The sequence below is a fragment of the Papaver somniferum genome, chromosome 3 (assembly GCF_003573695.1).
Source record: "Papaver somniferum cultivar HN1 chromosome 3, ASM357369v1, whole genome shotgun sequence".
Classification (NCBI taxonomy): domain Eukaryota; kingdom Viridiplantae; phylum Streptophyta; class Magnoliopsida; order Ranunculales; family Papaveraceae; genus Papaver; species Papaver somniferum.
Genome location: NC_039360.1, coordinates 40654310 through 40668155, shown reverse-complemented (window position 1 = coordinate 40668155; position 13846 = coordinate 40654310). Strand labels below are relative to the sequence as shown.

General features: G+C 39.6%; 2 protein-coding genes across 2 annotated transcripts; both read right to left on the bottom strand.

Annotated features, from left to right (window-relative positions):
• Nucleotides 1-158: 158 nt before the first annotated feature.
• Nucleotides 159-2474, bottom strand: LOC113355955 (palmitoyl-acyl carrier protein thioesterase, chloroplastic-like). The gene is made up of 6 exons (XM_026598944.1): nucleotides 1778-2474; nucleotides 1543-1676; nucleotides 1335-1451; nucleotides 1039-1228; nucleotides 885-953; nucleotides 159-752 (listed from the first exon to the last, which is right to left on the bottom strand). Exons 1-6 carry the CDS (start codon nucleotides 2273-2275, stop codon nucleotides 489-491), a joined length of 1272 nt encoding a protein of 423 aa, XP_026454729.1. The 5' UTR covers nucleotides 2276-2474; the 3' UTR covers nucleotides 159-488.
• Nucleotides 2475-4823: 2349 nt separating this feature from the next.
• LOC113359337 (palmitoyl-acyl carrier protein thioesterase, chloroplastic-like) lies at nucleotides 4824-6387 on the bottom strand. The gene is made up of 6 exons (XM_026602989.1): nucleotides 6091-6387; nucleotides 5849-5982; nucleotides 5604-5720; nucleotides 5362-5524; nucleotides 5144-5212; nucleotides 4824-5027 (listed from the first exon to the last, which is right to left on the bottom strand). The coding sequence occupies exons 1-6, from the start codon at nucleotides 6385-6387 to the stop codon at nucleotides 4824-4826; spliced, it is 984 nt and encodes a 327-aa protein (XP_026458774.1).
• Between the last annotated feature and the right edge of the window lie 7459 nt (nucleotides 6388-13846).

Genomic DNA, 13846 nt, shown 5'->3' with positions numbered 1-13846 from the left:
TTCTGATGGATCGGATTCAGTCACCTACCATCCGAATAAAGAAACAAGTTTGAGGGATGCCATGAACATAATCAAAGAATCTCAACAAAAGTAAACAAAAGTCAGCTTCAAAAATAAAATAAAATTACAGCACCGGATTAAGATTCAGTAACTCTCAAGCTTCTACAAGATCTCATTTTCTTAGATTTTACCCCTTATGATCCATGGCATTCAGACTCGGTTAGAAGGGTTCATATTATAAATGTTTATCTATCCGAATTTTAAAAGAAAATATATCATTAACAGCGAATACGAGGATTATTACACAGCAGTAGAAATATAGGCCTGCCCATCTACAATGGTAAAGAGTGTAAAAAGCAGTTGAGCATGCAAGCAGTAGTAGTATATGTTTTTACAAATGCAGTTGAGCATACAATCAATCACTCAAAGATAAACCAGCAAGATAATATAATATGAGAAGATGCAGATGCAGATGCATTTCATATTAACTACTCGGCTGATATCTGACCAATATTTGCAATGTTGTTGAAACCCTTGGGCCTCCACTTGGTTCTGCCCCTCATAACCTCATGTCCATTGTTTTCAAGTTGAAGCATGTGGTCGCATTCAATAATACTACCTGCTTCTATGGAGGAGCTACCACCAACTACTGCAGTCAAGGACTTGAGCACATTTCCTACCCCACATTCCCTCCTAAACGCCAGATCCATGTTGTACAGCTCGTGGCTCTCTAAGATCGACGGAGGTGCATTCTGCAGCGAAGCATCCATTCGTACAAGCAAAATTACTAAGAGTGTGTAGTATAGGGATCACAATGATTTATATGAGTATGCATTGAGTTTCAAGAAGATATAAGAGGATATATAGTTGCTTTAATTGTGTACCTCAAGAATCCATCCAATGTATCTGGAAAAGTTGACATGTTGGTGCACATCTAAGTCACTCAAACGTGTCTGCAAATATTGTTTGATATTAGCCGATCTTATTTTGTAAAATGGACCATTCTGATATTCATAACCAAACTAAGAGCTAACTTACAGTTAAACCAGCTTGGACAAAATCAGCTGTATTGTCATGAAGCTTTGACAGCTTCCTGCCCTCCGGGAAACGGTGATTTGCAAAGTAAGATCCCAATTCACCCATGACTTGAAAAGGTTCCAGTTCACCTCTAACTTCCTCTGGGATTTTAGACAATTTTCTTGTTTTTTTATTCATCAAAATCCACACGCTGCATCACCATGGTAAATAGTACTCAGAAAACTATTGAATGTTGATTTTCAGGCATGCCAATTAAGAACAACAAAAATATGTCAGGAAATGCTTAGTATTGTTACCTGGTAGCTTTCGCAAGAATTTGGCCCGTATTGGCGTCACGAAGAAGCCAATGGTTTGCTAGACCATTCTTTTCAGATGCGCTAGTAAACCAGGTATCTATTTGAACTACATCTCCCCTGCAGCCAGATACCAAAAATGATCATCCTCGAACGGTATTTGTCAACAGACTTGATATGGTGAATAACAAGTATGCAAGAACTCGCTTACCAAGAAGGATATTGATCCACAATAACTTGCATCTTCGCAACAACCCATATTAGATTTCTTCTAGTCATTTCTGGAGTTGAAGCAAATCCATCACCTAGCAGACCAGCACCCCTAACATGGTTAGCAACTGTTTCCTGCAAATGATCAAACCAACGACATTAAAAGCATATAATATTAACTTGCATATATAACTAGTATTCCTAAGAGGAAAATCAGACACGAGAGATATATACACCTGCAAGTGATTTATCAACGTTCCTATAGTTGCCGTCCGATGAGGGCCTATCTCATACGATCTAATCGAGAAGTTTTGCCGAAACACATAACCACCCTGAACTAATTTCCCTTGGCTAAATGAATTAACAAGCATATCATGCTGGCTTCTTAGCTTTGAAAGTGGCCATTGTATATCTGTTGCTAAAAAAAGACCCATAATGGCTTTCAGAAGCATGTTCCATTCGGGCAAATCACTATTAATGTACGTCTCCTCCTCTTCCTCCTTGGTAGTTTCAGTTGTTTTAGTACTGTAATTGTTGAGTATGCTTCCATTGATGTTCTTTTCAGGTGCTTGGGCCTTCACTTTAACCCTCAACCCTCTACAACACGGTTTCGTATTTGATTTCATGCCAAGAGAAGTGACACTGTCTGATCCTCCGCTGATCTTTGTCACCAATGTTGCTGTTGTTGTTTGTGAGCAATTCGCAGGAGCCGCAATGGTGCTGGTGGCAGCCATGATTTACAAAAAGAGTTTAGCAACAGCACTCAATCCCAGTCACATAAAAATGCACATATATATGCACGTATGGATGATGGGGAAACTTCAAACCACAACTGTCAACAATGAGAATCATACAAGATGAATGAAAATAACATAGAACAAACTTAAGGAAAATGAAACTTTAGTTACTTAGAAAGATCAAACAGCTCGTATAAGTTCATTTCTATTGATTTGTAAACACTTGTTTAAGCAACGTTTCTTATAATGGCACTGAAAAAGTCATTTGGGCACTGAAAAGGTCATTTGTCAGTGCATTTAGGTCTATCTAGCGGTTTTGGATTATTGATGGCACAAACCTACTTTCATTACCGCGTATTTTGACTTTTTTCCCCTCCCTCTATTCAAAGTTTCACCCGTATATATCTACATAGATATACTTCTCATTCATTTAGCATGTATCATCTGATTATACTGAGATCAGATATTCGAATCAGCATGCATGCAAGTGATTCAGATGATGGCTTGTAATTTTTCATATATAACAGGTTTAACAGCAAATAACAGTTAAATTAAATATAACCAATGAGTTAACTATAAATTTGACAGGTTTTGTCTGTCTTTAATTTATGCTAGGTACGGGTAAGATATGGTTAGCATTATTTGGTGGTTGAATTTAAGGATCCACCAACTTTATGCAGAACACCTTATCCCCCGCTATAAAATATGAATTTGCAAATCATTGATCGAACCCGTAGGGTTTGTTAGCCAAGAAGTGGTTGTGAGGAATTAACCACGTCGAGATTGAATTGAATCAGTTAGTTGAGATAATTAAAAGCAGTGATTGAGTAGTTAACTAATTAATTCGACTCATTTTGGCCGGCTGCACGAAACTGCATGGGGTAGTGAGCAGGCCAGCTAGGGATATCATAAACACTTTGAGGAGTCCAGTAAGATGGATAAAATTAGAAGGCAAATATATATTTTAGTTTTGGGTATGCCCTTGATCACCCATAGGTCCAAAGTGGCAAGTTTGTTCTTGCAGGGTGTTTGGATTTATTCTGGAGAATTACTTTTTAAGTTAACCAAGTCGAACAACTAGAAATTAGTGCAGCGATAATGATTTTTAAAAGTGAAATTGGCTTTTGTTTTCGGTATCCAGGTATACTTGTTTTTTTTTAATCGGTGTAGGTTTAGGGGCTAGAGCAGCGAACTGCTCTCCCAATTCCCAAGCCAGAGTTCTCATCTTACCGAATGCATGGCTTGTTTTGTGGTTCCCAAGAAAATAAAAGAAACACTAAATGCTCTAAATGAACCTTTATTGGTGGGATAGACAAGACTAATGAGTTGTGTCCGAAATATCGGAATCCTTGTGCCTACCCATAGGGAGAGGGTGTTTGGGCATTAAAGACTACTCTAAATAGTAAATTCAATGAAAATGATATCTATAAAGTTAATTCATAATTCAAATCACTGGCGGGGTGTAGTGATTCACCCAAAATGCTACCCAAAATCCTTTCCATAAAAATTCATTATCTTACTCTTAACTCAGAACTAGCGAGGTGTTTTTTTGCTGACTCGACGTCTGAATCTGATTCCGCAATTGGATCGGCGTCAGTCAGATGTTAGATCGTATATTATTTAGTTTGAGCCAGATTTGATCCGTGACCCATTTGAGTCAGGGAATAAAATGTCCCTGACTCATGGACTATAAGATCAGATATAATTCAAAAAAACAAAAATATTGGGTCGCATGATTTCAGTCGGATCCAAAAAAACAAAAAAAATATATATAAAACATGATGTAAGACTGGTAGCTTTTGGTTACGGAACAGTAACGGAAAGATTCAGCTAAAGGGATGGATCTAATAAAAGATATTGCCTCTTGGTTGATGGGATCAACAACTAAAAGTAATAATACCTAAAAGACCAGATCTCCTCCAATCCTAAACTGCAATCCAAATTATCCTAGAATCAAATATTTCAGGCCCTCCCACAATCTAACTGCAAATGAAGGAATCAAAACATTTTCTTGACAAGTCTCCAATCCACATAATAGTAAATGATTTAATTTCGGGCTTTGTCAGTACTGATTATAGTTGTGTCTCAAGGAGTCAAATTCTTGGATTTGAGATGCCACTTGTCCCTTTCTTTGTTCTGTTTCTCTGTATTTTTGACCAGTTAGAGAGGCATGTATAGGTTGTAGTTAATCGAGTTTCACCTACTTTATGAAATCAAAATTTATGTTATTATGTACACTTGTTTCCCAGTATGACCTGCAAATAAATTAATAACTGTACTAGGAAGCAGTTACAGATTCAGTATATGTAATGCAGCTCAAATGTGTTGGATGATGAGTTTCAGGCACAAGTATATAGATCAGGATCCATTACACTGCTCACAAAATGTACCATTTGGAAAGAAAAATAGCAAAGATACCAAATTGTAAAAACCTAAAGGATTGCCTAATCTTTAGTGCCTATGCTGTTAAGATTCGTATTTAATTTTATTAAATTGAAAGACATCCTATCTTGAATTAGACTACATTATATGTTGACCACATTGTTCACTTCAGCCTCCATTTGGTTCTTCCCCTCATAACCTCAATGCCGTTCTCAAGTTGAAGCATGTGTTGACATTCAGCGTTACCATCAGTTTCAACAGTAACTGTTGTCAGAGACTTAAGCTCGTCACCTTCTCCACATTCCCTCCTAAACTCCATAGCCAAATCGAAAAGCTCGTGATTTTTCAAGATTAGCATTGGAGCATTCTGCAAAAAGCAACAATCTGCACTATAAGCAAGGTAGTACAAAAGACTCTATTAAGATACCAATGAGAAAAGAAGAACAAGATATGCAAATATCTGCCTATGAGTTGTTTTGCTACCTCGAGAATCCATCCAATGTATTTGGCGAAATTCACGTGGTTGTTTAAATCTAAGTCACTCCACCATGCCTGCATATTTTAATTTAGTTATAAAATAGGTCAACTGGACGGAGGTAGTATTAATATTCGATCTCAGTAAAAGAGTGCCAATGTGATTGAAGTCAGGAAATGTGATAGAAGAGAAATCTTGATTAATCAACTAAATTGAGCTATCTTACAGTTAATCCAGTCTGGACAAAATCAGCTGTGTTGTCTCGAAGCTTTGAGAGTTTAATGTCCTCGGAGATGCAATAATCCATAGTAATAGGCGCCATTTCACCTCTAACTTCCTCTGGAAATTTAGACACTTTTCTTGTTTCTTTATTCATCATAATCCACACACTGCATTAAGATTAATTTTAAAGCAGGCCAAAAATTATGGGGTAAACAGTAGTTATAAACAGAATCGTGTCATAATCACCTGTTAGCTTGAGCTAGAGTTTCACCAGTATTGGCATCACGAAGAATCCAGTGGTTTGCGATACCATTCTTTACAGATGCACCACCAAACCAACTTTCTATTTGAACTACATCACCCCTGCAACCAAATACAATTAACTTAAAAGGCGATGAATAACATTACAGACTTATACTAGTATATATCTATCAGAAAATGCATCTTAATGAAACTGATAAAGCGGAGAAAAATGGCACGAACTGGGTTACCAAGAAGGATATCGATCCACGAGAACATGCATTTTAGCAACAACCCATATTAGATTTCTTCTGGTCATCTCTAGAGTCGAACCAAATCCATCGTCCAGCAGCCCAGCATCCTTAATATGGTCAACAGTTGTATCCTGCATCCAAATGAATGATATTTAACATCTTAACTTGCATAACCAGTAATGTCCATATTAAGAAAAGAGATATATTTATGCATTTAAGTGTGCAGTATTTATTCTTGCCTGTAAATGATTTAACAATGCTCCCATAGTTGCCATCCGATTAGCGCCAATCTCATACGATTTAACTGTGAAGTTTTGCCGGTAAACGTAGCCATTCATATTCTTTTCAGGTGCTTGAACCACCTTCACTTTAACCCTCAACCCTCTAGAACACGGTTTTGTATTCGGTTTCATGCCAAGAAAAATCACATTGTCCGATCCTCCTCCACTAATCTTTGTCAAGAATGTTGTTGTCGATAATAGACAACTCGCATGAGAGGATGCTGATGAGGCCGCAATGGTACTAGCGGCAAGCATGGTTCGAGCCACAACTGTCAACAATGATAATCATACATTTCTAAGAACAGACGAAGGAAAATGAAATGCAGAAAATTACAGAGAGTTAAGGAAAATGGAATGGTACGTACGTTGATCAAACAGCTCGTATGAGTTTAGTTCTAGAGATCATCATTCATGCATACTTGCTTAGATTAGGCTTCTTATAATGACACTGAAAAGGTCATTTATTTACGTCTATCCAGCGGTTTTGGTCTATTGATGGCACAAACCTACTTTTCTTACTTCCTCCTCCCTACATCCAAATTTTTTCGCTTCCACATAATCACTTCAATGCTTCCGGATTATATATACTGAGATCAGTGTTTCGAATTTCCGATGCTTGATAAATCATGTCATAGCCATGCATATAGGTGATGGAGATCACCACTAAATATGTGTAGTTTTTTTGTTTTTTTACTCGGTCACCACAAAATATTTGGTCAATTACAACAAGTAACATTGTTCAAGGGTCTAAATTTAATTAGTTAAGGATCAAACTATAAACCAAGTTTAATAAATTCGACAGATTTTTGTCCTGTCTTTAATTTATACTAGGTATTCGGGTACAATATGGATAGCCTTTTTTGGTGATGCAAATAAATCGAGGACAGATACTTGTACCAGACACAAGAGACAGGAAAAATTCTGACAGAAGCAGACAAGACGAATGAATAAGGGGCACGCGAGAGCTATAATCAGCTAAGGACTAGCCCCTCAAGGTGCGACGAGACCGCCAAACAGAACTCTCACCTAGTCCTTTAGGCTAAGTCTTATGCGCTAGATTGGATTAGCAGATATGTGTTGCAATTAAAAAAAAGTGTTGTCTATTTGTTAATATTAGTTCTCTCTCCTACTAGTTGCTCGCATGTGAACTAGTAGCTAGATAGTTACGCTGAATGATTCAGCGCTGAAAAAACTACCTTTTCGCGGAACTAAACAGCGCCAGCAAGATTATTCCAAGCATCTACGCTGAATGATACAGCGGCAGATGATGAGTACCAAATAATGTATATATTTATCCCTTTTTGTTGGCATTTAACTCATCTTTTGTGCATTAATTCTACATTTTATCCCATATTCTGTATTTTCATTGTTTTCAAGAATAAATATTTTTCTTACTTAATTCTATATTTTTAGGTAATAAATAAAGTCTGGATGACTTGCGGAGCGGAAAAGAGCTAAAGAGTGGTGAAAAGCCGGAAGAAATTACGTAAGGAAGCCGCAAAGAATGGTGCGCACAAGACCAAAAGGCTAGAAGTGGGCTTGAAGAGGAAGAATTGTTCTTAAAGAAGATATGGGCCTGGCATACCCAAGGCCCAAAACCCTCACCCAAACCCATTTTCTATATCCAAGCCCGTCTCGGATTTCAGCCGTCAGATCGAAGCATTTCAGCATCCTACGGTCGCTCATATGCCTGTGCATCAAATCCCGATGATTCCGCTAAACACTACAACACCTAACCTAATCTCGCACCGTAGACTTCGTTGTATTTTACATCCTACGGTCGCTACAAGCTGCTTCTTCCTTATCCGTCCGATCCACCTACCATCTCCATATCCAGTGGCTTCAGCTCGTGGTACACACATCTTGATACACCCGCCTAACACACTAATACTCGAACCCTATGACCTAGCCAAACAGCTCCCTACCCTAACCCATATCGACCTCCACCTTCGTCTTCCTCTCCCCCTCTCTGCAACAGAAACACCCATTCCACCACCATCACCTCCACCTGCTACTTCCATCATCCATCACTCCTGTCACCACCATCACCTCCACCATCTCCATCATTACCCGACACGACCCATCCCCCTAATTCGAAGCGCTTTAACCTCTCTCACCAACTGACCTAGGTGAGGGTTGATAAAACACCTCAAATTAGGGAGCAATTGTAGCAATTGGGAGCAGGAGAAGAACCGAGAGAGGCAGAGAAGACATGGGGCGACGTCAATTCAAACAGCTCCCTATCCGTCCGATCCACCTACCATCTCCATATCCAGTGGCTTCAGCTCGTGGTACACACATCTTGATACACCCGCCTAACACACTAATACTCGAACCCTATGACCTAGCCAAACAGCTCCCTACCCTAACCCATATCGACCTCCACCTTCGTCTTCCTCTCCCCCTCTCTGCAACAGAAACACCCATTCCACCACCATCACCTCCACCTGCTACTTCCATCATCCATCACTCCTGTCACCACCATCCCCTCCACCATCTCCATCATTACCCGACACGACCCATCCCCCTAATTCGAAGCGCTTTAACCTCTCTCACCAACTGACCTAGGTGAGGGTTGATAAAACACCTCAAATTAGGGAGCAATTGTAGCAATTGGGAGCAGGAGAAGAACCGAGAGAGGCAGAGAAGACATGGGGCGACGTCAATTCAAAGTTTTGGTGAGTAAATTTTGATTTCTATTTCACAACAGAAAACCCTAATTTTACAAATTGAAGATTTTTTGGGAATTGTTGATTGTAACTAGAAATAGCAGAGTGGGTGAAGATAATTGAGTAAAATCAGAGCTGTTAGGTGAGTCAATTTTGTATTTTCACCAAACCCTAATTGGACTGATGTGGTCCTGATTTTTGGGGATTTTGTTTAGTGATATAAATAGGGGGTGATGAAGAGGGGTAGAGGGGGATGATCTCTGGACTAGCCAGAAAAACATTTGTTCTGTTTTATGTCACAATTTCAATTTCAGTTACTGCATGACAGTTGATAGTGAATGTTATATGATGTTTTGATTTTTATCTTCAATGTTGAGAATGTTGTTTCATTTATCATATATTATGAATGTTATTGTTGTTATCATGTGTAGTATGAGCTAATTAGCAACAAGCTAAGGCTTTGATGAAGCCTTGGTGCACTGTCAAATGGTAAATTGCTAGGATAGGATGCCATATGCTTGTTTTTCTTGTGCATTGGGAAGAAAGCAGTGCTATGATTGCTTGTGATTGATTGTGCTGTCAAAAGACAGTCAATACTAGGGGTATTTCTGTTAGCAAGCTGTTTTTTTTCTTTCCTTTCTATTGTATGCATAGGACTCAACTCAACCTAGGAATATGCTATTTGATTAGGACACAAGGTGGAATCTAAGCCTTAGCTTAGCCACAATTTCTTTCTTCAGTCATTTACAATTCCTGCTCTGCTTTTATTCACTGCTTAGTTACATTCCTTTACTTTTTTTCTTAGTTCTTGCATTTTGAAGCCTATTGTGCACTGAAGTCAGTGCACAAACTCACCTCTGCCCTTGGCTTCCAAGCCTTGGTTCTTAGCTGTTTTCTTTGCTGCTTTGCTTTACCTTGCTGCTTTGGTTCTTTACTTCTGCCACTTTGTATGTCATATTACTTTGTCTTGCTCACTGTCTCCATTGTTAGCTTAGGTTTCTCTTATAGTGCTCCCACTCCCTGTGGACTTTCCCCTGCTTTCCTTCTATTCTATAAACTTGGCCTTGTATACTTGCAAGTTCTGTGTGTTTTCCATTGGCACACCAAGTTTTTGGCGCCGCTGCCGGGGAGTGGTGTTGCCACTGCTGAGTTCCATTAGCATCTCTGCCTTGCAATCATTGCAGGCCTGCTTCACTATCATTGCAACCCTCTGCTTGCAATCATTGCAGCAGATCATTGCATACTTGCCTGCAATCATTGCTTTCAATGATTGCACTGTGATCATTGCAGGGTTGGCCTGACTATCTTTGCACTCTGTGATCATTGCAGGTACCACCTTGGCTGTGCTGCTGCTGCTGGTGCCTTCTCTGCCAAGCTGTGCTGTGTTGCTGCTCCTGCCAAAGGTGCTGGTGCTGGGCTTGAACCAACTGAGCTGGGCTTGCAACTTCTGCTCCTGGGCTTGCCTTTTCTGCTGGGCTTCGCTGCAGATTCTGCTGGGCCTGTGCTGCTGGGCTCTGTTCCAACCTTTGTTGCTGGGCTTGAGCGTGAGCTTCTTAGGACGATCCTAAAGCCCAACTGGGCTGTGCAACTAAAAGGGGACTAAAAGCCTATTTTTGGGCTTCCCTCCAAAAACCAAGTAAGCCTAACCCATGAGTTAACCCACTTGGGCCTCATTTAAATTCAAATTCGGGCTTGTAATAATTAATTTAATTATTTATTTGGGATTGTAATAATTTTTATTTATTTTCTTTTTCTTTTTTTTTTTATATTTGGGACTGTAATTATTTTTTTGTTTTTTTTATTTTTCTTTTATTTTTCTTTTTCTTTTATGGGCTTGTCTTAATTATTATTATTGTTTTTATTTTCTTTTATGAGTTGTGCTAATTTATGCTAGGTTTAGTTCAAAAAATTTTCCAAAGCCCAATTTTAAACCAAAAACAAAATTCCTTATTAAAACCAAAACCCATTCAAAACCAAATCTTCGTAACCCTTGTGGGCCAAATTGTTTCCGATTGCTCTGTCTGACCAACATGTTAGTTAAGGTACCTACTAGGACATGATTGTGACCTACAGAGACCAGACAAACAGACTTGTTAGAATTAACCCAGACGAACCTATCGAAATTCTAAGTTCTGAGGGAGACAGTCCAGATCAACCAGAAACAATGGGAGAACCCCGTACCCTCAAGGATTATATGTACCCAACTAGAGCCAGTCAACCTTCTTGTATTGTGCTGCCCGAGGCTAATGGCCATTATGAGCTGAAATCAAGCACAATACAGATGCTTCCCATTTTTAGAAGTGTTGAGAATGAAAACCCATACCACCACGTGAGAGAATTCGAGGAAATTTGTGGAACTCTGCGTTTCACTCAAATGTCCGACGAAACCCTGAAGTTAAGGCTTTTTCCTTTCTCCCTGAAAGATAAGGCAAAGGCCTGGATCTATGCTTTACAGCCTCAATCCATCATGACATGGGATGACCTCATAAAGGAGTTTTTCAAAAAGTTTTTCCCGAACCACAAGACTGCGACAATTCGTCAAAGTCTGAATAGCTTTGTGCAATTAGAGGGTGAGACCTTAGCTAGATACCTGGAGAGATTCAATGAATTATTGCTCCAATGTCCCCATCATGGTTTTGAAAAATGGAGACTTGTGCAAATTTTGTATGAAGGTCTAGATGTGTCCACCCGAACAACGGTTGAGTCGATGTGTAATGGTCTATTCGTAGATAAAACTGCTGACGCGTCTTGGGACTTCTTGATTGAAGTAGCTGAAAAGACGCAACAGTGGGAATCCATCCGTGAAACCAGAAAGACTACATCCGAAGCAAAGGCTTTTAGGATTGAAGCGGATTTTGAGGGAAGAGCAAACATGGCATCAATAGTTAGGAGATTAGAAGAGTTAGAACTACATAAAAATTCAAAACCTTCCACCACTACTCTCCGAGAACATGTCGCTTCATCTGTTTGTGCTGCTTGTAACGACCCCAACCATCAATTCCAAAATTGTCCCGATTTGCTTGCAGTCCAGGAATCTAGGCTTGAACAGGCACATGCCATGTTTCAAAAACCAGAGCATAACCCTTATTCACAGACCTACAATCCAGGATGGAGAAACCACCCTAACTTTTCATGGTCAAAAGGACCCACTCAGGGAGGACCAACTCAACCCAATCAGAGCTATCAAAACAATCAGGGATATCAGAACAATCAAGGTTATCAACACCCGAGAAACCCTCAACAACAATCAAACTCTCAACAACAATCATATCCTCAACACAATACCGACAAGAGATTATCCACCCTAGAGGAAATGTTCCAGAGTTTGATGCAAAGTCAGAAAAATCTAGATCAAAAGATGGATCAAATGTGTGAGAGAGAAAAGGGTAAACTTCCGAGCCAACCCCAACAAAATCCAAAGAGGATATTTCAAACAGGCACAACATCCTGCACTGAAACCTCACCCGATCAAGTCCATGCCATTACCACCCTCCGAAGTGGTAAAGTCTCGAGAACACGTGGGCGAACCTAATGAATCTGATACAAATTCCACGCTGTCTCCACAACCCCAGAAAACCAAAGAACCTGAGCAAGTTGGAAAGCTGACAATTCTACTGCTGTGAATGTCCCTTTGCCAACTCATTCTCCTGTTGCCCCATTTCCTCAAAGATTGATCTATCAACAGAAAAGTACCCATTATAATGAGATGTTAGATCTGTTCAAGAGAGTCAACATCAACATTCCTTTTCTTGAAGCAATCAAGCAAATCCCTGCTTATGCCAAATTCCTCAAAGACTTGTGTACTCAAAAGCGCAAGCTCAATGTGCAAAAACGTGCTTTCTTAGCTGAGCAGGTGAGTTCCATCATTCTGAACAAAACTCCACCCAAGTTTAGGGATCCAGGATGTCCAACAATTTCTTGCACTATAGGAGAACACACGGTCAATAAAGCGTTATTAGACCTAGGTGCAAGTGTTAACCTACTGCCATATTCTGTTTATGAGCAGTTAGGTCTTGGGGAGTTGAAACCAACATCTATCACTCTACAACTGGCAGACCGATCTGTCAAGATTCCTCGTGGAGTGGTCGAAGACGTTTTGATCAAGGTTGACAAATTCTATTTTCCCGTAGACTTCATTGTCTTAGACACTCAACCTGTACAAAACCCAGACTGTCACATTCCTGTCATCTTAGGACGTCCTTTCTTGGCTACGTCCAACATCATTAATTGTCGTAATGGAGTGTTGAAACTGTCTTTTGGTAACATGACGGTAGAATTGAATGTGTTCGATATTAGTCAACAACCTGTGAATCTTGATGATGATGATGTGCATGAAGTTAATATGATTGAAGGATTAATGCAAGATTCGTTGACTAACATTCTATCCGTCGACCCCTTTCAAGCATGTATGGAGAACTTTAACCCAGATTCCTATGATGATGCATACTGTAGTGACGTCCTATCTCTGCTCGAATCTGTACCTCAAATGGAATCACTGAAAGGAAATATGAAGTGGAACCACCCTTACTCTCTGATTCCAAGCTTATTCCATCCATTGTTGAGCCACCCAAGCTTGAATTGAAAACATTGCCTAGTACGTTGAAGTACGCATTCCTAGGTTCTTCTGATACTTTACCCGTCATTATTTCATCATGTTTAGACACGGAACAGGAAAGTAAGCTTTTAGAAGTACTTAAGGAACACAAAGAGGCCTTAGGATGGACCATCTCAGATCTCAAAGGAATTAGTCCCACCATTTGCATGCACCACATTAACCTTGAAGAGAATGCCAAACCATCTAGGGAAATGCAAAGGAGACTTAATCCTAACATGAGAGATGTAGTCAAAGGAGAGATCCTGAAACTACTTGATGCGGGTATCATATACCCAATTCCCGATAGCAAATGGGTTAGTCCCATTCAAGTTGTGCCTAAGAAGTCAGGCATTACTGTAGTTCAGAACGACAAGAATGAATTAGTCCCTACTCGTACAACCACAGGATGGCGAGTATGCATCGACTACAGGAAGTTGAACACAGTAACAAG